The sequence below is a fragment of the Choloepus didactylus genome, chromosome 5 (genome assembly GCF_015220235.1).
Source record: "Choloepus didactylus isolate mChoDid1 chromosome 5, mChoDid1.pri, whole genome shotgun sequence".
NCBI lineage: Eukaryota > Metazoa > Chordata > Mammalia > Pilosa > Megalonychidae > Choloepus > Choloepus didactylus.
The window spans coordinates 89,325,710-89,353,273 of NC_051311.1; the positions used below are offsets into that span (position 1 = coordinate 89,325,710).

A 27,564-nucleotide genomic window follows, 5' to 3' on the forward strand; every position below is an offset into this window, starting at 1 on the left:
GCCATCAGGTTCCACCTCTGACCTCTGACCTCCAGCAGGCTGGACTCTGGCTCTGCACCACATCACGTGGTGCTCAATTTAGCAATCTAGCTTTCTGGAATTGCATAACAGAGATGCTTAGCTAGGGAGAAAATGCTTTACACGTTGACCAAAATTGGGCAGCAGACTTGGAAGAGTTTGAAGCAGTGCAGCAAGCCACCACCTATTAGATAAGAAGTGGTCTTAAATAATGGGGTCTATTTTGGGCTACCCTGGGAAACAGAGGAGTCAGGAATTGAATCTCAACCACAAAGCCAGGCTTCAAGGAGATGAGAGCTCAATCCAGGAGCTGGAGGGTTGCTTAGGATACGACATAGCTCCAACAACTGGGTTATAACTGTAAATAAAATTGCCATCTGTTGAGCTCTTAATATGGGCCAGGCGCTATGCCAAGTATTTTACAAGTGTTATCTTTTTTTTTTTTAAATCTGGTTAAATTGTAGAGTTTAATACCCCTATATTAAAGTGTTCAAAACAAATGTACAGTGTAACGAACAATCACAAAGTAGATACTTGGGAAACCACCTTCTTGGTCAAGAAACAGAATACCTCTATGCACCACAGAAGCCCCCCATGTGTCCCCTTTGGGGCCCAGATGCTTCTCTTTCCCCTCGAAGCCACCACTATCCTGACATTTATGGCAATCACTCCCTTATTTTTCTTTATAATTTTCTCATCAACATAAGCTATACCATATAAACTGTACTGTATAGTTTATATTTTAGTTTTACCTATTTTTGAGTTTTAAAGAAGTCATATGCTGTGTATTACTTTTGTTCAACATTGTGTTTTTAGGATTCATCCATGTTGTTCCTTGCAGTGTTAGTTCACTCATTTTCAGTACTGCATGGTACTCTAGTGAGAAGATAAACCACTATCGATATATCCCTGCTACTGCTGATTGTTGATGGATATTTGCATTGTTTCCAGTATGAGGCCATCAAAAACCATAAAGTCATGGAAATGATTGTACTCTTGTATTCTGAGATGTCCCTCTTAGATACAGACACCTAAGGACAGAATTGCTGGGTTGTGGCTGTGCATATTTTCAGTTTTAAGATAATGCCGCAGTGTTTTCCATAATGGTTATACTCATCTACCTTCCCACCAGCACTTTGTAGATTTCCTGTTCTTCATATCCTCATCAACACTTGGTATTACCAGATTTTTCAAATTTTGCCAGTCCCATGAGTGTGCATGGTGTTCAATTGTAGTTGAAATGCCTGTTGCTTTGAAACTTTAAATACATTGAATCATACTTCATGTATTCATCTATATCTTGCTTCTTTTGCTCAACATTGTGCTTCTAAGATTCATCCATGTTGCTGCATGTGGAACTTGCTGTATTTCCCTTATTAAAATGTAGATCATATTTTCACATTTTTTGGCCATGTTAATATCTGCTGTTCAGTGCTGGTTCAAGTCTCTATTGGGTTAGCTGTGTTTTTCTTATTGATTTGTAGGAGTTTTGCTTTGTTTTTTCAATTTTTAATTCTCTGGTGGTTGTAAGTATTGCAAATATCTTCTCCCATTCTCATGTGAATCTCTGTAATCCTCAAAACAACCCCAAGAAATAAATATGAAGATGTCTATTTTATAGCTGAGGGAACAGGATAGAGTCTTAGGAAGTTTAGAAAGTTGTTTGAGGTCACTCAGCTAGTCGGCATCAGAGCTGGGAAATCACACTGAGATCTGCTCACTCAAATGACTCTTTACCACTTGGCCACACTCAGGGACGGGGCCGTTGCTCCCTCTCTCCCACTCTGGTCCTTCAGCCACTGCTGCCAGCCCAGCTTCTCTCTCCTCTCCTTCTTCTTTCCTCATGACTTGGACTTACTCATGTCACTTCCTGCCTTCTCCGTGTGTGGCCTTCCTTTGGCTTATGTCTCCCAGTTCCAATTGTTGTCCCTCACTTTGGTTCTCCTTCAGACTCCCCGCAGCAGGTCTGATGAGCTCAGTTTGGTGCTGCTCCCTTCACTGGGTACACACTCACCCCAGACTATGGCACGGTCACGGCTCGGGCACTCTCCCAGCCCAGTCGGGCAGAAGCACACGGTCAGCTTTCCTCAGATGGACCTGTGGGCATAAGAGGTACATAGAGATACTCCGAGACAGTCATCTCCTCTGGATCCTCAACATTCATGCCAACTGTCACCTGTGCCCTTGGCATCTCATCACCCTAATGATGACTCCTATTCAATCATCATACAAACCCGCAGTCTCCCATGACACCACCCTTTTCCTCACCCCCACCGAAACCCATTCAAGCACCAATTCCTAAATAACCCTACAGTCTAGCCCTTTCTCTCCGTGTCATCTCCACCCTGGTCCAGGGTGGCACCACCTCTCACCTTGGCTCCCCCACTAGCTGCCTCATACTTTCTTCCAGCCCACTCTCCCCTCTTCCCAATCCATTCTCCACACAGCAGCCAGAGGGATCATTTCAAAACGCCAACCTCATGTCAGAGTGATTTAAGCTTTTCATTGTCTTTCCCTTTCTCTTGGAATAAAGACCAAAACCCCACACTCTGGCTGCTCCATAATTTTTTCAGTCCTGTTGATACAAAGGGCCCCCTCTCCCCACAGAGCCGCTGCATTTGACTGGCCTCAGTGCCTGGTATCCTGGAATCCCCTGGTCCCACCTCGCCACACCCCTGCCTAATGGTGACTGTTTCTCATCGATTTCAGACCTCAGCATTTCTGGCCTCCCCGACTAGGTCACCTGTTAAACCACCTACCCTTCCCTGCTGAGCTGTCGTCTCAGTTGTAGGTCAAAAATGGTTAATTTAAACAACAACAAGGTAACTCTCTTCGGCCTATCAGACAGGCAAAGATTAAAATGACTGAAACTGTCTGGTGGTGTTGGGGCTACAAGAAAACATGCACTCCCATTCGCACTCTCATTCACTACAACCCGAATGGTGAGAAACATGGCAGCACCTATTATTTTAATTTTTCATAACCTTTGACCCAGCATTTCCACTTGACCTACAAAGTTCCTCTTGAATTTACCCTTTAGAAATACTCCCATAAGTCAAGGAAAAAGATATGCAAAATAATTTTATTTGTAACACTGTTTATAACAGGGAAAAGTAGAAACAGTATACACATCTATCAATAAGATACTAGTTAAACAAACTGTTATTAATGAAATGGAATATTATTCAGCATGAAAAAAAATGAGGTAGATATCTTTATATACATATGGAAAGATGTCCAAGATATAGTAAGCTAAAAAAAAAATTCAGAAGACTATGATTTCATCTTTAGCCTTTAAAAATATATGTGTATTTTTAAAACTTGGAGAAATATGCACAAACCTGTGACAATGGCCATCTCTGGGGAGGAAGATGAGTTTATGAGGGAAATTTCCCTTTTCATGTTATATATTTCTGTAATGTTTGCTTTTGTGTAACTATAATCAGAAAAAAATAATAGCAAATAATGATAATAATTATGTAATTAATTGTATAGTGTCTACTCCTCCCTAGAATATAACCTCTTTGAGGTCGGCAGACATGTCTATCCTATTCACTATTGTTTCCCCAAAGCCTAGTGAAGTGCCAAGCACACAGTAGTACTCCAACATTTGTTAATTTGTTAATTGAATGAACTGTTTCGGTAACCCCCGAAAAATGTGGTACCCACTCAGTACTCCAGAAGCAGACCTATGGCTACAACCCTTCAGTTGTACCCCTTACTTGTGAAGTTGTCAAGGTGCTTCACCTTTGTATATAGCAGTTCCAACACATTGTTTGCAGATGTTGATCTTCACATCTTCACACAGGTATGGCATTAAATCGGTTTTCTCCCTCCTGACTTAGGCAATTTTTTTTTTTTTTGAGTCCCATTTCAGGACTTCACATTTTGTGCTGTTGATTTTCATCTTTGGGGTTTGTTCACCCGTCAGAGTATTTTAAAACCTGATGCCTGACATCTAACCAAACATAAGCCCTACCAGTTTTATGTTACCCACATACTTGATGCTTTACATGTTTATTTCCAATTTAATTATTATTTTTTTTTTAATGTACAAGATAGGGCTTAGGATGGAATCCTGCAGCTCTTCAGGCAAGATCTCTGTCCACAAGGACTTGGAAAAAGCTTGTCTTTCTGTTTGCTTCTCAAGCACATCAAGCTCATTCCCACCTCAGGGTTTTTGTACTTGCAGCTACCTCTACTTAGAAAGCTCTTGCCCCAGAGGGAAAATCCTTCTTATATTCAAGCTTCAGCTCAGAAAGTCATCAGAAAGGCTTTCCCACTACAATCCAAAATAGCCACTCCTAATTCCCCATTATCCTGTTTTGTTTTCATCAAAGTACTTAATAACTGAAGTTACATTGTTTATTACCTACTCCTTCCTCCTGTCCCATTGTCAGTGGGGATGTTGTCTGCCATGTTCACTGCTCTATCTTCTGTGCCTAAAACATTGTAGGTACACAACAAATAATTGCTGAATAAATGGATATAAAGAATTGGTCAGGTATCTGTGATCCTACTTACCCAAAGTGTCTTCTTGATCCTTGTCTCCATTTTATCTCCAAGGGTGTTGTATTGGTTTCCTGAGGCCACTGAAACAAATTACCACAATCTTGGTGGCTTAAAAACAGCAGAAACTTCTCTCACAGATCTAAAGGCTGGAAGTTTGAAGTTAGTTTCACTGGACTGGAATCAAGGTATCGTCAGGGCCACACTCCCTTTAGCAGTTCTAGGGAAGAATCTGTTCCTTACTTCTTCTAACTTCTGGTGGCTGCCAGTGTTCCTTTGGCTTGTGGCTGCATCACTCAATTTCCAAGGCCAGCATCTTCAAATCTCTCTCTGCTCCATCTTCACACTCCCTTCTCCTCTGTGTGTTGTACAATATCCCTCTGCTTCCCTCATAAGGATACATGTGATGGCATTTAGGGCCACCCAATAATCCAGGATAATCTCCCCATCTCGAGATCCAACTTCATCACATCTGCAAAGACTTTAACGCATAAAGTAACATTCACAGATTCCAGAGATTAGGACTTGATAATTTGAGGGCCAACATCTAGCCCACTGTGGATGTTTTTAGGAACTTCATGAAATGCCTTTCCAAAATTGAGACATATCTCTGCCCAGGACTTCTCTTTCCAACTCTTTGGTAGGGTCTTCCATGGAGGAGGGCTCAGTGAATGCTTCTTAAATGAATAAATGGATAGATGTTCTACTCCACTGCTCCCTTCCTCAACCCTCAAAAGGAGAAAAGATTACTTTTAGCATGTCTGGGTCTTGGTATGGGTCTGTAATTCCTCGGCATAACTGGCTTGCCCCGTTCACAGATCCTTGAGAAGCCAGAAGGGATTTAGGCATGGGAAATCTGTTCATGTGTGGTCACTGTCTGACATGTTGTTGATGCCCTTTGGGAAGGATATGATTGTTGAATGGGTAGCAAAAATGAAATGATTTACAAATGAGCCTTAACCACAAAGAGGGCTTGGGCTTTGCTCATATTTGATTTCTCCCCCTCCCCAGAACTCTGAGGAGGCTGTGTTGTAGCCAAATTAGTTCTTTGGCTTTTGTGATACTGAATAGGAGAATGGGGAGAGGAAGACCAATGACACTGAATAGGCAAAAGGAAAATTAGTATTATCTTCCCCAAATTGTGGGGACCCCTAATCTATTTTATATGGAAGTACAGTGCATGAGGAGAGGCCACTCAAACTCTTAATACTCCATATTAAAGAGTATTTTCAAGCCCCTAGTCTAGCCCCCAGAGTTGCATTTTAAAGCTGTTTCCCTACTGATAAGAGGTTATTCCACAGTTATTACATTGATTATTGTTTAATAATTCCTTGCAAAACCAAGGGAGCAAAGACCTACTGACATGGGACCTTGGTTCCCAGCTTCATCCCCAAACTCCCACCTAGGATGGGGTTCTCCTGAGAAGGTACAGTCGGTAGGGTTTGGCACCCTAGGATCGCATCTGGGCTGGAACCTGCCAAGCAGCAGGAATAAAAAGCCCTGAAAGCTGATAACAGAGGCAGGTTGCCCTATCTCCAGCGTCATGGTGGATGATCAATCCTTGACGGTGCTCAAGGTCTCCCCTCCATCACTCCACAGAAGAAGGGACTCTGATGGAAGGGGGTGGGGCTGAGGCTTCCATAAGGCATCTGAATTGGGGGAGGATGCTCTTCTCTCCCTACCTGCTAGTATGTGCATTGAGGGGGCCAAACAACACATGAGAAAGCAGGATGCTCTGGTCTAACTTTAAAGATGAACAAGGGGTCTTCGAGGCTCACATATGGTTCAACCCAGTACATCACCACGGGAACCTAGATACAGCATTCACGCAATGGTCTTAGCTAGAACTAGAGCATGCATTTCTTTGAGTGAATTACCACAGTGTAGTAATTCTGCCACAAAGCTCAGGGATGCTATTCCATGGAACACAGCCTGCTTTGGAGGAGCTATGACAGGCCATGGCATTTCCTTTACTGTGTATTCAAAACTTGGGTTGGTGCCACAGTTTTCCTGAGAACACCTCATTGCAATTATGAAGCATATCAATGGAACCACATGATTCACTCTGCAAAAAAAAAAAAAAAAAAAAGTCTAAACAAACCAGTCCCTTTCAACTCACAGTGTAGCTTTTCACAAAGGGAGATATACATGTTTTGTGGTTGAAGAAAAGAATGCATACCACCAGTTGTTACTTGCAGTGACTCATTTGGGAATTTGTAAAATGATTAAACCTCTTCTGAGAGACATACTGAACCATAAAATGGAAATAAAAATTATGCCTCATCTATCTGCAATACCCACACTGTAAAATTTGAAACAATAAACTCGAGGGCTTCGAGAGCAACAGATAAGTGAATATTTCACAGGTTAGTTTTGTTGAAAACCTGATCCTTTAAAAAAGTACATATAATTCCTTAAAGGAAAACACTGATAGAAACAATTATATAAAAAGTAGACTTCGGAATTCACATACCCATGTACACACAAACACCTACCATAAATAAAGTTAAAAGGCAAATAGAAAATTAGGGGAAAAGTCTTGCAACTTATCACACAAGGGGTTACTTTATTTAATATATAAAGAGCTTTCACAACTCAGTAAGAAAAAGATGAACACTCTAATAGAAAAATGGTCAATTTGAAAAAAAAATACCCTACAAATTATCAATAATCAGAGATACAACTGAAATAATCAAAGATGAAATTCTTTCCTATCAGACTGGAAAGGTCCAAAAGAATGACAGAAACAGCACAGATGAGATTATGAAGAAATAGGAAATCTTGTGTTGGTGAAGTTTGGCAATTTTAAAATTTTAAATGTATGCCCCTTTTGACTCAGCAATTTTATTTACAGAAGAGCGTCCTAAATAAAATAATCATGATGGGCACAAAACTTAGCTATACAAAATAGTCATCACAGCATTGCTAATAATATATCTAAAAATTCAAACAACCTAAATGCCCAAAATTGAGGATTAGTTAAAATATATTATAGTTTAAGAACAACTATTCACTAGAATACTATGCAGTCTTTAAAAATGATTATTAAAAATGATATCTATCTATATTGCTGTTTTATATATTTATCAATATATAATATGGGGTATGCTTATATCCATATCTATATATGTATATATGGGGTACGCTCCAAGTAAAGCTGCTTGGTTTAGAGACTAGGGATCTAAGAATATATAAATATATTTATAATACATATATAATACATATAGTATACTATATACATATATGTATGTATTTTGGTATATATGTCAAAATACTAACATTTATTCCTGGGTCTATGATAACCTCTTATCTTATTTATGTTGTTTTTTATTTTCCTTCTGAATTTTTTGCAGTGATTGCTTTATATGCAGGAGAAAAAACACAACCATTTCAAAAAGACAGAATGCACCTGTGGGCAAATACCCTTAAGCTGGAAGCATCCCTTTTGACCACGGAGGATACACAGGGTAAGCAAAAATGTCCAAAGTGGATCACTTAGAATTAGGGTAGCCATATAATTTATCATCCAAACCAGGACACTTTTGAGACTGAAAGGGGAAGAAGCTATTAATAATTTTGCTGGGACTCCCCAGGCAAACCCAGATGTTTGGTCAGCCTTAGAATGAACGGTTTGTCTAGCCTGTCTCTGAAAATGATCTTGTGTTGATGTGTTAGAAGGTAAACCAAAAACAGAGACTACAGTTCATTTTGCTGTAATTTCTAAAAACACCAAACAAATGGTTAAAGAATCTGAAAAGTTATCTTCTTCACCCAAGTAGTTCATTCAGATCAACAGAACCCTGATTTTAGAGATCTGTTCTGGATGCAAAGTATTCTCAAAGAAATATCCTTACTTGACTAAGAACACACAGCATTATCGCCCATACTGTAGATTTTAATCTTGGAAGCATTGTGTAACTCTTTTAAACTCTGGATTCTAAAATCCCTCATGACTTACCTGTTTTCAACTCAGGGCTTTGTTTTAGGGAACTATTTATCAATGTGACCCGAGGCTCTTATTTAAGATGGCCACTATTCCCATCTGTCAGCCCTGGGTCACTCAGCCCACCCACTATTTATAGCCTTCCAGCTCAGGTTTCTCCTCTTTCTCAAGCCTTCCCTGCCCACCACAGCATCCTGTCCTGCTCTGCCTCCCACTGCTTTATTATGTGCACATGAGATCAGCACCTTCTTACATGCTCTTCTGGTCTCTGTGCATTGCACATACATCTCCCTCAAACTAAATCATAAACTCCTCTTAGGAAGCAACTACACACAGTCTGTATCACATGGCCCCTGACCCGATGCAGGCAAGTTAACTCTGTCAGCCTCTTTTATTCGATTATAAAAATGGGGATTGCAATTTCTTTATAGACTCCACCCCCAACTTAAACTAGGGTCGTTAATTTTGACGCTATGATAGGTGATTTTTTTTGATTAGCCAAATTCCCTGAATGCCAGGGTATTTGCAAAGGTAAAAATAAATAAGTACATAAAACCTTCTCGAATAAGGCAATCAGTAGGGACTTTCTTTCCTTAAAACACCATGAAGAGGCACAATGTTGTACATGACAGATTCAGAACAAAATTAGAACAGAGGAGGTCTGTTGGAGAGTAATGTCCTGTGTCCTAAACACGGTTGCCTAGGTACAAAGGATGGAAGCTCAGAAAAGCTCTGTTAACACTTGCAATATTATCATTCCCATCTTACAATATTTTATCTGTATTTTGATTCTCCCTGTACAGGGCCAACACGGAGCACATCAGTTTGTCAATTCTCCAACATCAGCTCCCAGCCTCCTAAGAGTCCAACACCTGCCATTACTTGGCATCAATCACAACCAAAGCAACACACATTGCTAAATCAATCATGGGCCAATCTATAATTAAAATGGCACCCTTTGCACCTCCCTGCTGCCAAGTTTACTAAGCTGATATATATGTCAATGTCTCTTCCTCTAAGCCAAGCTTAGGATGGACTTAAGCCCTAACTGAAGTATGAACAACCAAAATTAGATACCTAGGCCACTTTATTCATTCCGTGATCCAAGGCATTGTATTTTCATACATGAGAGCCTTCTTGGGAAATCTGCCAACGCAAATGCATTAGGGGTAACTGCATCACCCCCTGCAGTACTGACTCACAATCACATATGTGGTTAGCAAGGGAGGATAACCCCTGTTCAAACAAAAAGTAAGACTCCTCATTGAACTGCTAATACATACAGGCAAAGAGTCATCAGTAATTTCATTCCTTCTGCTAGTCCATAGCATTTGTGAGCTTTAGAAAGGGGCACCCCTTCCTCAAGACACTTGACTTCCATCTGTTGAAAAATAGTCTTTATATTCCTGACTTCATTAGAAGAAGCCACTTTAGTGCCATCTGCTGGGAAAATTGTCATCATAAATCCACAATGTCTGTGATGTGAATGGTGCTCCTTTGAAGTGGCATAATTGTGCAGTGCACAACCCGTGCAGCAGCCCTTGCCAGGTGTTTGTTAACGCTGGAATATAAGAGACCAGTTGGAGGTAGCTGTGCTTTATTTTACTTCACTTCTGAGCCTAAATTTCATTATCTATAAGTTGGGAATAAAAAGAGCTATCTAGCATGGGCATCTTAGCACTGATCAACTTTCCCATTGGAGTAGGAAAGCAATAGACTATAAATTATTCAGAGAATAATAAAGAGAAGACCACATTATTTGATTTTCACATAACTATATCTGTAAAATAGCTTACATTCTCTATTTGGGCCTTCATTTATTGAGATTGTAAAGACCTTAGGTTTTTCTAGTAGCAATGATGGGTTTCACAGACCCCACCATATATTCTTTTTTTTTTTTTTTTTTTTGTTTTTTGTTTTTTGTTTTTTTTTTTTTTTGTTTTTTTTTTTTTTTTTTTAATCATCATTTTATTGAGATAGATTCACATACCACGCAGTCATACAAAACAAATTGTACTTTCGATTGTTTACAGTACCATTACATAGTTGTACATTCATCACCTAAATCAATCCCTGACACCTTCATTAGCACACACACAAAAATAACAAGAATAATAATTAGAGTGAAAAAGAGCAATTGAAGTAAAAAAGAACACTGGGTACCTTTGTCTGTTTGTTTCCTTCCCCTACTTTTCTACACATCCATCCATAAACTAGACAAAGTGGTGTTTGGTCCTTATGGCTTTCCCAATCCCATTGTCACCCCTCATAAGCTACATTTTTATACAACTGTCTTCGAGATTCATGGGTTCTGGGTTGTAGTTTGATAGTTTCAGGTATCCACCACCAGCTACCCCAATTCTTTAGAACCTAAAAAGGGTTGTCTAAAGTGTGCATAAGAGTGCCCACCAGAGTGACCTCTCGGCTCCTTTTGGAATCTCTCTGCCACTGAAGCTTATTTCATTTCCTTTCACATCCCCCTTTTGGTCAAGAAGATGTTCTCCGTCCCACGGTGCCAGGTCTACATTCCTCCCTGGGAGTCATATTCCACGTTGCCAGGGAGATTCACTTCCCTGGGTGTCTGATCCCACGTAGGGGGGAGGGCAGTGATTTCACCTTTCAAGTTGGCTTAGCCAGAGAGAGAGGGCCACATCTGAGCAACAAAGAGGCATTCAGGAGGAGACTCTTAGGCACAAATACAGGGAGGCCTAGCCTCTCCTTTGCAGCAACCGTCTTCCCAAGGGTAAAACTTATGGTAGAGGGCTCAACCCATCAAACCACCAGTCCCCTATGTCTGTGGTCATGTTAGCAACCATGGAGGTGGGGTAGGCGAATACCCCCGCATTCTCCACAGGCTCCTCAAGGGGGCACTACATCTTTTTTTTTTTTTTTTTCCCTTGTTTGTCTTTTTTCTTTTTTTTTTTTTTTTTTTTTTTTTAACTTTCCCTTCTTTTTTCAAATCACCTGTATGAAAAAAAAAGTTAAAAAGAAAACAAACATACAATAAAAGAGCATTTCAAAGAGACCATAGCAAGGGAGTAAGAAAAAGACAACTAACCTAAGATAACTGCTTAACTTCCAACATGTTCCTACTTTACCCCAAGAAAGTTACATAATATAGCAACATTTCAGTGAACTTGTTCCTACTACAACCATCAGAAATTAACAGACCATAGTCATTTCTGGGCATCCCCAGAACGTTAAATAGCTTATCTGTTCTTCCTGGATTATTGTTCCCCCTTCCTTAATTGCTCTCTACTGCTAGTTCCCCTACATTCTACATTATAAACCATTTGTTTTACATTTTTCAAAGTTCACATTAGTGGTAGCATATAATATTTCTCTTTTTGTGCCTGGCTTATTTCGCTCAGCATTATGTCTTCAAGGTTCATCCATGTTGTCATATGTTTCACCAGATCGTTCCTTCTTACTGCCACGTAGTATTCCATCGTGTGTATATACCACATTTTATTTATCCACTCATCTGTTGAAGGACATTTGGGTTGTTTCCATCTCTTGGCAATTGTGAATAATGCTGCTATGAACATTGGCGTGCAGATATCTGTTCGTGTCACTGCTTTCCGATCTTCCGGGTATATACCGAGGAGTGCAATCGCTGGATCGAATGGTAGCTCTATATCTAGTTTTCTAAGGAACTGCCAGACTGACTTCCAGAGTGGCTGAACCATTATACAGTCCCACCAACAATGAATAAGAGTTCCAATTTCTCCACATCCCCTCCAGCATTTGTAGTTTCCTGTTTGTTTAATGGCAGCCATTCTAACCGGTGTTAGATGGTATCTCATTGTGGTCTTAATTTGCATCTCTCTAATAGCTAGTGAAGCTGAACATTTTTTCATGTGTTTCTTGGTCATTTGTATTTCCTCTTCAGAGAACTGTCTTTTCATATCTTTTGCCCATTTTATAATTGGGCTGTCTGTACTATTGTCATTGAGTTGTAGGATTTCTTTGTATATGCAAGATATCAGTCTTTTGTCAGATACATGGTTTCCAAAAATTTTTTCCCATTGAGTTGGCTGCCTCTTTACCTTTTTGAGAAATTCCTTTGAGGTGCAGAAACTTCTAAGCTTGAGGAGTTCCCATTTATCTATTTTCTCTTTTGTTGCTTGTGCTTTGGGTGTAAAGTCTAGGAAGTGGCCTCCTAATACAAGGTCTTGAAGATGTTTTCCTACATTATCTTCTAGGAGTTTTATGGTACTTTCTTTTATATTGAGATCTTTGGTCCATTTTGAGTTAATTTTGTGTAGGGGGTGAGGTAGGGGTCCTCTTTCATTCTTTTGGATATGGATATCCAACTCTCCCAGCCCCATTTGCTGAAAAGACCATTATGGCTCAGTTCGGTGACTTTGGGGGCCTTATCAAAGATCAGTCGGCCATAGATCTGAGGGTCTATCTCTGAATTCTCAATTCGATTCCATTGATCTATATGTCTATCTTTGTGCCAGTACCATGCTGTCTTGGCAACTGTGGCTTTATAATAAGCTTCAAAGTCAGGGAGTGTAAGTCCTCCCACTTCGTTTTTCTTTTTTAGAGTGTCTTTAGCAATTCGAGGCATCTTCCCTTTCCAAATAAATTTGATAACTAGCTTTTCCAAGTCTGCAAAGTAGGTTGTTGGAATTTTGATTGGGATTGCATTGAATCTGTAGATGAGTTTGGGTAGAATTGACATCTTAATGACATTTAGCCTTCCTATCCATGAACATGGAATATTTTTCCATCTTTTAAGGTCCCCTTCTATTTCTTTTAGTAGAGTTATGTAGTTTTCTTTGTATAGGTCTTTTACATCTTTGGTTAAGTTGATTCCTAGGTACTTGATTTTTTTAGTTGCTATTGAAAATGGTATCTTTTTCTTGAGTGTCTCTTCAGTTTGTTCATTTCTAGCATATAGAAACATTACTGACTTATGTGCATTAATCTTGTATCCCGCTACTTTGCTAAATTTGTTTATTAGCTCTAGTAGGTGTATCGTTGATTTCTCAGGGTTTTCTAGATATAAGATCATATCATCTGCAAACAATGACAGTTTTACTTCTTCTTTTCCAATTTGGATGCCTTTTATTTCTTTGTCTTGCCGGATTGCCCTGGCTAGCACTTCCAGCACAATGTTGAATAACAGTGGTGACAGCGGGCATCCTTGTCTTGTTCCTGATCTTAGAGGGAAGGCTTTCAGTCTCTCACCATTGAGTACTATGCTGGCTGTGGGTTTTTCATATATGCTCTTTATCATGTTGAGGAAGTTTCCTTCAATTCCTACCTTTTGAAGTGTTTTTATCAAAAAGGGATGTTGGATTTTGTCAAATGCTTTTTCAGCATCTATTGAGATGATCAATTGATTTTTCCCTTTCGAGTTTTTAATGTGTTGTAATACATTGATTGTTTTTCTGATGTTGAACCATCCTTGCATGCCTGGAATGAACCCCACTTGGTCATGGTGTATGATTTTTTTAATGTGTCTTTGGATTCGATTTGCAAGTATTTTGTTGAGGATTTTTGCATCTATATTCATTAGGGAGATTGGCCGGTAGTTTTCCTTTTTTGTAGCATCTTTGCCTGGTTTTGGTATTAGATTGATGTTAGCTTCATAAAATGAGTTAGGTAGTGTTCCATTTTTTTCAATGTTTTGAAAGAGTTTGAGTAAGATTGGTGTCAGTTCTTTCTGGAAAGTTTGGTAGAATTCCCCTGTGAAGCCATCTGGCCCTGGGCATTTATTTGTGGGAAGATTTTTGATGACTGATTGGATCTCTTTGCTTGTGATGGGTTGGTTGAGGTCTTCTATTTCTTCTCTGGTCAGTCTAGGTTGTTCATATGTTTCCAGAAAATTGTCCATTTCTTCTACATTATCCAGTTTGTTGCCATACAGTTGTTCATAATATCCTCTTATAATTTTTTTAATTTCTTCAGGATCTGCAGTTATGTCACCTTTTTCATTCATTATTTTGTTTATATGGGTCTTCTCTCTTTTTGATTTTGTCAGTCTAGCTAGGGGCTTGTCAATCTTGTTGATCTTCTCAAAGAACCAACTTTTGGTGATATTTATCCTTTCTATTGTTTTTTTGTTCTCTATGTCATTTATTTCTGCTTTAATCCTTGTTATTTCTTTTCTTCTACTTGGTTTAGGATTGGTTTGCTGTTCATTTTCTAGCTTCTTCAGTTGATCCATTAGTTCTTTGATTTTGGCTCTTTCTTCCTTTTTAATATATGCGTTTAGTGCTATAAATTTCCCCCTTAGCACTGCTTTTGCTGCCTCCCATAGGTTTTGGTATGTTGTGTTCTCATTTTCATTCGTCTCTATATATTTAGCAATTTCTCTTGCTATTTCTTCTTTAACCCACTGATTGTTTAGGAGTGTGTTGTTTAACCTCCAGGTATTTGTGAATTTTCTAAGTCTCTGATGGTTATTGACTTCTAATTGTATTCCATTGTGGTCAGAGAATGTGCTTTGAATAATTTCAATCTTTTTAAATTTATTGAGGCTTGTTTTATGTCCCAGCATATGATCTATTCTGGAGAAAGTTCCGTGAGCACTAGAAAAGTATGTGTATCCTGGTGATTTGGGATGTAATGTCCTGTAGATGTCTGTTAAATCTAATTCATTTATCAGATTGTTTAGGTTTTCAATTTCCTTATTGGTCTTCTGTCTGGTTGATCTATCTATAGGGGAGAGTGATGTGTTGAAGTCTCCCACAATTATTGTGGAAACATCAATTGCTTCCTTTAGTTTTGCCAATGTTTCTCTCATGTATTTTGTGGCACCTTGATTGGGTGCATAGACATTTACGATTGTTATTTCTTCTTGCTGAATTGCCCCTTTTATTAGTATGTAGTGGCCTTCTTTGTCTCTCAAAACATCCCTGCATTTGAAGTCTATTTTATCTGAGATTAATATTGCTACACCTGCTTTCTTTTGGCTGTAGCTTGCATGAAATATTTTTTTCCATCCTTTCACTTTCAATTTCTTTGTGTCCCTGTGTCTAAGATGAGTCTCTTGTATGCAACATATTGATGGTTCATTTTTTTTGATCCATTCTGCAAATCTATATCTTTTAATTGGGGAGTTTAATCCATTTACATTCAACGTTAAAACCGTGAAGGCATTTCTTGAATCGGCCATCTTATCCTTTGGATTATGTTTGCCATATTTTTCCCTCTCTCTATTAATATCCTTTATTGTACCCATACCGAATCTCTTTAGTACTGAACCTTTCTCCAAGTCTCTCTGTCCTGTCTTTGTTTCTCTGTCTGTAGGGCTCCCTTTAGTATCTCCAGTAGGGCAGGTCTCTTGTTAGCAAATTCTCTCAGCATTTCTTTGTCTGTGAAAAATTTAAGCTCTCCCTCAAATTTGAAGGAGAGCTTTGCTGGATAAAGTATTCTTGGCTGGAAATTCCTCTCTCTCAGAATTTTAAATATATCGTGCCACTGCCTTCTCGCCTCCATGGTGGCTGCTGAGTAGTCACTACTTAGTCTTATGCTGTTTCCTTTGTATGTGGTGAATTGCTTTTCTCTTGCTGCTTTCAGAACTTGCTCCTTCTCTTCTATGTTTGACAGTGTGATCAGTATATGTCTCGGAGTGGGTTTTTTTGGATTTATTCTATTTGGAGTTCGCTGAGCATTTATGATTTGTGTATTTATGTTGTTTAGAAGATTTGGGAAGTTTTCCCCAACAATTTCTTTGAATACTCTTCCTAGACCTTTACCCTTTTCTTCCCCTTCTGGGACACCAATGAGTCTTATATTCGGACGTTTCATATTATCTATCATATCCCTGAGGTCCATTTCGAGTTTTTCAATTTTTTTTCCCCATTCTTTCTTTTATGCTTTCATTTTCCATTCTGTCATCTTCCAGGTCACTGATTCGTTGTTCAACTTCCTCTAGTCTTGTACTATGAGTGTCCAGAATCTTTTTAATTTGGTCAACAGTTTCTTTAATTTCCATAAGATCATCCATTTTTTTATTTAGTCTTGCAATGTCTTCTTTATGCTCTTCTAGGGTCTTCTTGATTTCCTTCATATCCCGTACTAGGGTCTCATTGTTCATCTTTAGTTCTTTGAGTAGCTGCTCTAGGTGTGTCTCTTCTGGTCTTTGATTTGGGTGCTTGGGCTTGGGTTATCCATATCGTCTGGTTTTTTCATATGCTTTATAATTTTCTGTTGTTTTTGGCCTCGTGGCATTTGCTGTCCTTGATAGGGTTCTTTTAGGGTTTGTAGACCAGTTGAAGTCCTTATCTCTAATTTATCAGATCTACAGCTTCGTGGAGTACACTTTCTCTAACTAACCAGCAGGTGGCGTCCACGAGCCACCTGTTCTCCACAAGCCAGATCTCCCCTGCTTAGCCTTTTTGGTGAGTGGGGGAGTGAGTCTTGTGGGGCCCAATTGGTGTCCCAAGCTTGCGTGTGTAGTTGGTGTTGCCTGCCCTGTATGTGGGGCGTGTTTCTGGGCAGTCGGGGAGGGGGGGTGGCCCTAACAATCAAATCTCCCTGATGATCCTAGAGTTTTAAAGCTACTGCAATAGTCTAATCCTTCAGTTCAGTCCTGCCACAGTTTGTCTCTGCCACTGACCCACAAGTCTTTGGTATTGGCGTATGGCTCCTGAGACTTGCAAGTGGGCCCCTCTTCCAGGCTGTGCACCCCGGGTCCTCTGTTGAGGGATGACTGTGCTATGTCACAGGTGAGTGCCGTCCCCCCAGGGCAGTTCTGGGCTGCTGGGCTGTGTTGGGAGGCTCCCAGTCTGCTCAAATGATGGCTGAATGGGGCTCTGTTAATTCACACTGCTCCCCCTTCCCAGCTCTGGGACATTCAGCTGAGGTTGCAGGGAAGGCTAATGTCCACGCCCAGTTTTGTGGTGTGTGCCTGTTATTTGAAGCACTTCCGTCACACTGGGTTGTCTGGGGCAGCTCTGGGCTATGGGTTGGCGATGGGCAGGAGTGTTTCCTGTCCACCAGGATGGTGGCTGTGAGCGGACACCCCCCTTTTCTTGGGAAGTTGTGTTGTTTAGTGAATTTTCTCAGCCACTGGATTATTGCCTTTTGTCTCAGAGCTCTCTTCGTTCTGCTCTTGACTTGACGTGCCCAAATTTCAATTCTTTGAAGCTTTCTGTATTGAGCTTCTTAGAGTAATTGTTTTAGAAAAAGCAAAAAGGATTTAAAAAAAAAAAAAAAAAAAAATACGGCCCTCCTCAGAGATCTAATGGGTTATTGAAATGCTAATAGACAAAGCAACCAGGGCCATTAAGGAAAGGTGCCCTGGGCAGAGAGATCAGCCTTGCTTCGGGATTTGCATATGCGCCTCAAGGCCTGATCTCCGCCCTTCCCCTTTCTGTGTTCACCAGAACTCCAAAAATCCTCTGCTTTTACTTTGGAGCTTCTCGTGTTGTTTTCCTTCTATGCCCGTCTCCTCTCTGCTGGGCTGGCTGCTCTCAGAGTCTCTGGTGTCTGGCCTCAGTCTATCTATGGTTGGAGTTTGAATCAGTAGAATGAGTTTCCGATGAGAGCAGCCACTGCAATTCTCCCTTCTCCTTCCTGGAGCTGACAGCCCCTCCTCCCCCGGGACTGAGCCTGGCAGGGAGGGGCGCGGGTCCCCTGGCCGCAAAAACTTACAGATTTCGCTGATCTCAGCAGTTCCACGTTTTCATGAGTGTTGTATGAAGTATGCCCAAAGACAGATTGCTCTGTGGTGTCCAGTCCACGCAGTTCCTGGCTTTTTACCTACTTTCCTGGAGGAGTAACTAAAACATACAGCTCACCAGTCTGCCATCTTGCCCCGCCCCTCCCCACCATATATTCTTGCTAGATTTCTGTGTAATGAAAGAAGCCCACAATGGCAAAATAGTTGAATAGGGACTAGGGTTAGAAGTTCATTCTCTGGAAATGAAAAAGGAAGAAAACCTGAAATTAATTGGCTCACACCAGGGTTTCTCAATCTTGGCACTATCATTTTGGGCTGGATAATCCTTTGTTGTGGGGGGCTGTCCTACGCATTGCATCGCAGGATGTTTACCAACATCTCTGGCCTCTATCCAGTAGGTAGGAGTGACCCACACTCCAGTTCTGAGAACCAGAAATGTCTCTAGACATGACTAAATGTCCTCTTGGTTGGGGGTGGAGGGCAAAATCACCCCTGGTGGAGAAATACTGGCCTACAAGGAAAATTTAACTTATGGCTTTAGCATCATTCTTGAGAAGTAATAATCTATGAGCAAGCTGACCTCTAACCAGTGGAGACTTGGGCTTTATTCTAAGTTCTGCCACTACTCTTTTGTGACCTTAAAGGCACTAGGCTTCTCTTTCCTGTCATATAAATAAAACCCAAAGTTCAGCCTGTCATTTTCAGAATTCCTTCATTTTTAGTGTATTTGGAGCTGGGGTTGGGTTAAAGGTATTAGGGAGCACTAGGGGCTCCACCTGGGACATCATAGCCTTGCATCTCCCTCTGCTCACCTGGTACCCGGCCACCTCCTGGGATGCTAAGACCTGAATAATGGTGCTGTTGGCGCACAGGTCTGCATGGAGTAAAGCCAGCCACTTTCTACCTTACTACTGTGGCTCCCATATAGGTACTTAATTTCCCACAGCACAGCTGAGACCAGGTCATTTAACAAAATCTTGGAAGATGCAAAAGAAATGACAACACGGAAAACCTTACAACTGAATACTGGGTTTGAAAGATTCCAAAGGGCCACGTTGTCCTAGACACGTTCACCTACTGGACATTGCCTGGCCCGGCTGCTCAGTCTACACAGTCCCCCCTTTCTCTCTCCTTCCACCTGGGCAGATCTTCAGTCCTCTCCCCACCTCTGGGAGGCTTTAACCAAGAATCCAGGTTGGCTGCAGCCATGGGGGCCCACATTTATGGTACCCTGTGAGCACGAAGTGCAGCTGGGTTCCCAATGTTCTTCCTGACATAGCTAGTCTCCCTTGTGAGTTGTCCCGTGGCACGTGCTGGACAATGACACATACCACATGCTTATCAGGAATAACCGATACGTTTTTAGAAATAGTCTAAATCTGTAATGGACAAAAACCATTTTTTTCTAACAGACAGCAAATGATACAACTCAAAAGTAATTAATACAGTGTGGAGTTGGTGCAGGAAATGACAATTCAATCAGTGGAATAAAAAGAGAACTCAAAAATGAACCCACATAGTTGTGAAGTGAGTATGTGATAGATCTCAATGGAAAGGATATCTTTCCATATATGGTACTGGGGACAACTGGCGTCCTGTTTGGGAAAAAGTAGAAAATTAATTTTTTACCTCACCTCATTAACCAAAAAATTGCAGGTGGATTAGAGATCTAAATGAAAAGACAAAAACCTATCAAGCATAAAGGGAAAATGTAAGAAAATATTTTGTGACCTTGGAGAAGAAAAAGTCTTCTCAGGCAAGAAGCTCAAAAAACAAAAGGCCTCAAGGAAAAGTCTGATACATCTGACTACACCCAAATGAAGAAAAAAATGTGTACAAAAAAGACACCATAAACAAGGTTAAAAGAAGAAAAGGAACAAGCTAGAAAATTACAATCTTCTCAAACAGGCAAAGATCTAAAGCTAGAACGTATAAAGAATTCCTACAAAGCAACAAAAAGATTTAAAAATACCAATAGCAAATCATCAAAAGATACTAACTAGAACTGACAGACTGAAAAATACAATGAACATAAGGAAAAATACTCAAATATACACAAAAATGAAGGAAATGAAAATTAAATATTTGTTACTCATAATCTTGGCAAAAATTTAAATGCTTGGAAATGTGGGCACATTTCTTTTTTTTTTTTTTTTTTTTTTGTGTGTGTGTTTCCAGGTACATTTATTCACATTCATCTGAATATATATCATCTCTTTCCTTCATCTGGACATATTTGAAAACTGCTGAACCATTCTTTTAAAGAATGTACCTCAATTTGTGTTTATTCAGTGTTTCTGCATATTTAGATCAAGTTTATGAATTTTAGGCAGTAATGGCAGAAAATTATTGTGCCTTCAGGGTGATTTTGTTTTTAAATGATAAACTTTATTTTATTTCTTTTCATTTTATTTTATTTCATTTAAACTTGGTTGAAATAAAACAACTCACAAACAACACAGATCACCAACTTAAAAGAAAACAAAGCAATTGTAAGAAAATCAAATAACCTGAAATAACTAGTTTTCTTCCATTGCTGTCCAAGTTTGCATTCATGTTGTATCTTCAATGCAGTTGAATTATGTAGATTTCTAGTATTATACACTGTATTGTTCAGGCCATGTATTTCTTATGGGTTTTGGGAAATGCTGTACTGTCCTGTTTCTTTTTCTCTGCACTTTTCCTCTACTTACAAGGACCTTACTTATCCTCCTTCATACTCACTTTCAAATAGAGATGTCTGTGCAGAACCTCATGTGCAGGGTCAGCTACACCCCACACCAAGTGTTACTTAATCTTTTCTGTTACTCCACATAGGAATCCCTGTACTAAGGAGTATCCAGTAAACAGCAGGAAATTCTGGTGCTGAGAAACCTTGGGAAAGAAATCCCATTGCAGCTGGAAACTGTGGGGAATATAGAGTCAACCCAGTTGCCCAAAGTGGCCTTGAATACTGGTGGGTTCATCCAATGTGCATGTGCAAAATATGCTGACCCCCTAGCAGCCTCAAAATGAGCACCATGTTGCTAAGTGAATGGCCTATAACACAATGGCAGCTCCAGGGCTCTGAAAATCTAAAGGGCACCCCAAGTATGCAGGTGATGGGGAGGTGTCATGGCACATGAAGACTGGATAAAATGTAGAGGGATGATACTGCAGCACCCATGTCAACCTGTGTACCCTTTGGATGGTGATGTTTGACTATCCCGGGATGACCTTATACCAAAACCCCAAGATGAATTCCTGGATGGTGTTGGGTACCTGGGGCTTTAAGAGAAGTGCCCCTGGCCTAGAATGGGACTGCCTATATTTCTGAATGACACAGGAGTTTCCACTGTTTCTGAAACATGTTGCTTAGCATCCCAGGTGGGGTGTTCCCTATTACTGCATTTCACCAGGTGGCATGTGGGCACATTTCTATACTGCTAGTGGGGATATAAATTTGTCAGCTACTTCAGAAGACTATTTGACAGAATTTATTAAAATTTAAAATGCACATACCCAGCAATTCAACTTCTGGGTAGAAATACTTCCTCATGTGCCCAAGGAGGCATGTATACAAATATGGATATTGCCTACTCTATTGTTTGTAAAAACAAAAACTTAAAATGCCCATCAATAAAATAATTGGTAACCAGACTCTGGGACATTTTATGGAATACCATGCAGCAGTTAAAGAGAATGAAGTGTTTTTGTATGTAGTGATAAGTAATAGCATATGCCATTCAAGTAAAACAAAGAAAAGAACATCACACACACATACACAGAGCAGTATCCTCTACATCTGTAGGTATGATAGGTAAATGCATAGAAAATGGTATAAAAAATGCCTGCCAACCTGGGTGGAGGGGAAGGGACCAGTCTGAAGAGGACAATCAGAGGGAATTTTTCCCTTATTTCTACTGTTTAAATATCTCATGAGGAGAACACATTCATGAATGACTTTTAGAATTCAATATTAAGTTCCTTTTACAAAAGATAAAAAATTTTTCTAAAGAAAATAATTTGCAGAGATCACACTCTGCTTACTATTAAGACAACTATTTACCCTGTCATGCAAAGGTAGCCTTGTCCCCAACCAGACTGGATTTTGCAGTTCCCTTGCCCAACAAAAAGGTCTTATAGCGTCTTCCCTGAACGAAGAGAATTTACCCTACTCTGGTGTCCATTTCAAGATAAAGTTTCAGGCAGAAGTCACCATGCAATGTTTGCAGGGGCAGCAGGTCCCTACAAAGAAAGGAGAACTTTAGTTTCCTTTCAAAGCAGAGGATGTTTGTCAGAAGCAACCACATGAGCCACTCCGGACCTCAGAGTAATTTCAACGGGCAGCTGCAGTCTTAACAATGCATTGCAACTAAATTAATAATCACAATGAACATTTACAATTGTCACTGTATGCCAGGCCCTATGCTGGGGCTCAATATCCAGACTCTCATTTGATCCTCACAACAATCCCAAGAGAAGAGCCTTAGTACCCATTCAACAGATGAGGAAACTGAGGCTCAGACAGAGAAGGAAGGTCTTCAAGCAAATGGCTGATGGGCAATTCTAACTTTACATCTGCCGATCTCAAACCCATGCTCCGGCCTCCACCCATCACTGCCTTCACCCTCCCCAATCACACTAACAGTGACACTAGGGGGGTGGGGGGGTGGACTTTGCTCCAATTAATGTGTGTACATTAAGTTTGCATCTGTTTATATTTAGGCTGATGGCCAAAAGTAATTTCTAGAACAAGGCTAAAAAGAAGTTTATCTTCTCTCCTGTATAACCCTAGAGGAAGAACCATGGTTAGGAAGGGGGCTGGATCTGCCACACGGAAGAACAGATATCTCCACAACCTGCAGCATCGGAGCAGTTCAGGGGAGCCCCAAGTGATCACAGACACAGGTGAATCTGCCAGGTGGTTTTAAGGCAGCTTTACATGGTGATAACACACTCCGCTTTTGGTTTTTTCTGCCCCAGTCGGAATGCAAATTTCATATTTTTTATTTCTACTTTATAGTTTTATTTGTTAATAGCAAACCCATGTCTATCTAGACCTGACACATGGCTGGGTCCCTAAATCGCAATCAATAACCCAAAGCCTGGAAATCCAATTCTCTTTCCTGCTCAGGTTGCTACTGGGGATCTCTGATCCCTGTCCTGTTTTTAATCCATCAACATGTGAGGGGGCAGGGAAGAGGCAGGCAAAGATGTCTGATGAGATGAGGCAGACGGCACACCTGCCCTCCAGATGCCAAGAGCTTTTATAAAAGGTAACAAAGTATGTAACAAATTTCCCCCCAAATTACAATTCTCCGAGAGAGTGGGTTAGAGAAATAAATTTATAGAGAAGAGTGGCAGATGGGATAGATGGATTCAATTAAGGCAAAGAACATCAAACAGTTCTAGGGATGCCTCATTTTAATGGAACATGTCATTTTCTTCTCGTTGCCTCCAGGTAACTCCCAACAAAGTCTAGGTAGGAAGTAGGGTGCACACACAGAGCCTCAACTCCAGCAGGAGTTTAATATCCTCAAATGAGAAAGCTAATATTCCCTCTTCTCTTTTCAATAATGATGTGGTGAAACAGCACTTGAATCACAGTAAGTGAAGGCAAGATACATATTAGATGCATATTTCTACAGAACCAGGTGTTACTCAAATTAAATAGGCATTTTCCATCATCATCTCTGTTGAACTGATTTCTTATTTGGTCTATGGGAGAGTCTCCTTTTTAATTAAACCAACCACTCTGCCATTCTTTCTAAGAAAGATAATAAAACAATAAAAATATTTATATCCTTTTTATCATCCTAAACATTAATCACGAGGGAAAGAGGGTGTTAAGCTTTAGCTAGACGGTTTTACCACATAGACATTCTACTATCACCTTTAAATTGCTGTTTTGCAGGTCACTTCATTAAGAATGTATAAGATTGTTTTTGCCACTTACAGTAATCATAACTGTTTACTACTAAAAGGAATTCAAATCTGCAATTCATTTGCCATATACCTAGTGGATAGAAAACTAAAACTGTGTATATAATAACACATATGCACCATGTTGGCCCAAATACTATTTTCAGCTGACCTCAATTTTCAATTAAAATCAAGTGTAAAAATCTAGTAGTTTGATGAGCAATGCATTCTTTATTTTCTGGTTTCCAGCTGTGCAATTTAATTGACAACTATGTTACGCATACTTACAAAGTCATAGGTGGGTTATAGTTTCACAACATTGGTCCTATTGTTTCTATACTTAGTGAGAAACTGTGGAAGGCTTAGAGTAGAAACTACAATTATACCCCTTAACTCCAACTGCCACAATGCATATATTCTCATTACCCAGTTAAACCTGGCAATGTGTCTAAAGTCTTATTTTGTAGAAATGCTAAATCACTTTGAGATTCCAGCACCTGCTTTACTATGCTACAAAGTAAAATCTTCCCAGAGAGAAGGGGAAAATATTTAAGCTATCATACCATCTTCAAGGTCCTGTGCAACTTCCTCCTCTTAGGAGGGAATGAGCTGGGGGAGTTAGCTAATGTCAAAATATGGAACTGATGCTTTCTTTTTCTGCAACTGAGGTGACTTGACTTCTTCTGAGGATAAATCACCTTTGATTTTTGCTTTACAATGGGAGAGAAGACAGAGTTCTGGAAGCTCAGGTCACTGACTCCCAGCAACTGTGGGCTGGGGTCCCTTCATCACTAGACTAGCCACCCACCTGGAGGAGAGCAGGGTTGGAACAGCCACCCATGCAGTGATATTGCTATCAGTAAAGCTTTGTTTCGAACAGTTATGTCATGACATTATTGTAGGAGAATCCTTTCCTACAAAGTAGTGATTGAGTTTAAATAGCAAAAACTTGAGAACCCAAAGGACAAAGAAAAATTACAAAACCCACTGTGGAGAAGATACTTGTGTAAACTACTCCCACTAAGCTGGCAAAAACTGAGAAAGATGATACACATTTCACAGGAGGCTCAAAAGAGAAACAAGGGAACTTTGCTCAGCGTTTCCTTTTCCTTTTACCTTTAAACTTACTTATCTAGTAAGTATTTTGTCATCCAATCACATGCACCCAAACCATTCTGTAGGAGTAACATTGCTGCGTAACGAGTTACCCCAAAACTTAATGACTTAAAACAATAAACATTAATTATCTCACAGTTTCTGTAGATCAGGAATCCAGACATGGCTTAGCTGGGTGCCTCTGCCTCAATGTCTCTCACGAGGCTGCAAACAAGGTGTGGACCGGGGCTGTGGTCTCATCTCAAGGTTCAACTGGAGGAGGGTAAGTTTCCAAGGTCATTCACATGGCTGTTGCAGGATTCAGCTCTTCACAGGCTGGTCCATGACAGGTGATGCTTGTTGAAAAGATGGACGGACGGATAGAAATGTCAAGCACCGTGTCTAGCATATCACTAGAGGCAATAAGTAATATACATTTATAAACACCACCAATTCTTCAAACAGGAATTCTGTACCCAGTGGGACACTACCTATGTAAGAACCCTTCCAAAGAGCACAGGCAAATGGAATTCTGTCTGACAAAAACAAGCCCATTTAACACAAGCATCTCAACTACAGACAAATATGTAGCTCCTCCTTCATCATCCCATTCTAGAACCTGTTTTGAGGTACACAAGGCTAGGTGCAGGGGCATGAGACAGCACAGTCAAAGTAGAACTCAGTACAAAGCAACTCTAAATCAGCATGCTTCTGTTATGGGCAAATAAAAAAGAGGCTGGGTAAAAGAAGAAAAATATATTCATTTGTGGTGTATCCATACATTTTAGGTAATTGCTAGTAAATATAAGGAATTTTTGAAAAAAAATATCAGAAGACCTTTTAAGGCTTTGCAGTTATCAGGCAGTGGGAAGAAATTTCAAAGCACGAGGCGTCGGAAATCTTAACGCTTCCTTTCTGTAGTGAATTCTCCCAGGAATCAGATTCCTAGGTGTAGGCTGCATCCGCTACTCCGGAGGACTCACCTACTGGAAAGTGCTCCAGAGGCTGGGCCCCCTAGCATCGTCGTCCTAGAGCTGGTGAATTCGCTCTTCCGCTGTCGTGATCCTGGAGCAAAGTCTACGCAGTGTTCTGTGAGAGCCCCAGACACGAATCGCGCAGGGAATTTGGAGTCACCCTGGCCGGAATTTTGGGCTTTGCCTGCCCGGCAGCCCTTCTCGCCCCAAACTCACCTGCTTTTTAGAACCATTTCCATTTACCCATTGGTCTCAGCAACCAGAAGCATCTGCAGAATTGTCCACGGTCCAAGATGCACCATGAAAGAGAAGAAAGGGTGAATGGGTGGTGGCCGGGAGGCGAGGTCACCGGAGCCCCGACCTCTGTGGTTTGGAGTGGTGGTGGGGTGCATACCTACTCTGCGGTTCCCCACTAAGCCGCCAGAGACCCCACGGGGGCACCTCACGGTTGGCGACAGGGACCCGGGGAGGGAGAGACACGCAGGAAGGGCTGCATGGAAAAACTTTCCATCTTCGAGCGGCAACTCTGCAGGAAAGACCCCCTTCCGCCAGCCCCAGCTCAAGCCTCTCCCCTCCTCATCCCCCCTTACCCTACCCCAGACCCGCACCCCCCGCCCCTCCTCCTCGGGCTCGCGGCCGCGGGGTGCAGTCAGTGGCGAGCCGCGCAGCAGCATCTCCGCGCCTGGGCGCGCCGCAGCCTGCGGTCCCCCGCAAGCAGCGCTCGCCGGGCCGCGCGGCCCCTCCCGGGGCAGGCGGGCGAGCGCCGAGCTCCAGGGCGCCTCTCTGCTGCCTCTGGCGGTCACCGACGCCGCGAGCAGAGCAGAGCAGAGCCAGCTCCGGGCGCCCGACCGCCGGCCCCTCCTCCTCTTTTTCTCCTCCTCCTCCTCCGCCTCCCTCCTCCCATCCCTCCCTCCCTCTCCCTTTCAGAACACTCAATGTCGGAACGTTCCGAAGATGACGTCGGAGCGTTCTCGAATCCCGTGTCTCTCGGCTGCTGCTGCCGAAGGAACAGGGAAAAAGCAACAAGAAGGAAGAGCAATGGCGACACTGGATCGCAAAGTGCCCAGTCCGGAGGCGTTTCTGGGCAAACCCTGGTCCTCCTGGATCGACGCCGCCAAATTACACTGCTCCGACAGTAAGAACCCCACCGCCTCCTCCTCCTTTTATTATCCTGTAACCTTTCCATTCACCTAGAGCCACTGGGAAAAAGTGTGTGTGTGAGAGAGAGAGTGGCCCCCGGTGTCCTCCATGCTTCTCCCTCTCTCTCTAAATAAATACACACAGAGACAGACCATCAGTGCACAGAGAGGCCCGGCTGCCAGGGCTGGCTGGCTGGTTGTCGTCTGTGCCCGGCTCCCCGTGGCAGCCCGCGGGGTGGGCTTTCACAGCCCCACGGTGTGTCTGTTTAAAAGGCTACTCTGTTGCTGTTGCATAGTTTTTTTGGTACCTATCTGGGCCAGGTAGATGGAAACCCGGAC

The 27,564-nt window shown here is 41.3% G+C and overlaps 1 protein-coding gene and 1 long non-coding RNA gene across 8 annotated transcripts in view; one reads left to right on the forward strand and one right to left on the reverse strand.

Annotated features, from left to right (window-relative positions):
* The window catches only part of LOC119534264, a 51,448-nt gene extending 24,810 nt beyond the window's left edge, over positions 1-26,638 (reverse strand). The window contains exons 1-4 of one of the 3 annotated variants that reach the window (XR_005216997.1): positions 26,481-26,638; positions 26,303-26,355; positions 26,096-26,201; positions 25,270-25,525 (exon numbers count right to left, since the gene is read on the reverse strand). This is a non-coding gene — a long non-coding RNA (uncharacterized LOC119534264). Of the gene's footprint in view, positions 1-25,269; positions 25,526-26,095; positions 26,202-26,302 lie in introns of all 3 variants that reach the window. The other 2 variants (XR_005216998.1, XR_005216996.1) reach the window with 2 other exon arrangements.
* Positions 26,639-27,001: 363 nt separating this feature from the next.
* Positions 27,002-27,564, forward strand: part of ATXN7L1 (ataxin 7 like 1) — a 236,946-nt gene continuing 236,383 nt past the window's right edge. For 2 of the 5 annotated variants that reach the window (XM_037836418.1, XM_037836419.1), the window contains exon 1: positions 27,003-27,221. In XM_037836418.1, coding sequence (XP_037692346.1) covers positions 27,041-27,221 — 181 coding nt within the window. In that variant the 5' untranslated portion in view covers positions 27,003-27,040. Of the gene's footprint in view, positions 27,222-27,564 lie in introns of all 5 variants that reach the window. The other 3 variants (XM_037836422.1, XM_037836424.1, XM_037836420.1) reach the window with 2 other exon arrangements.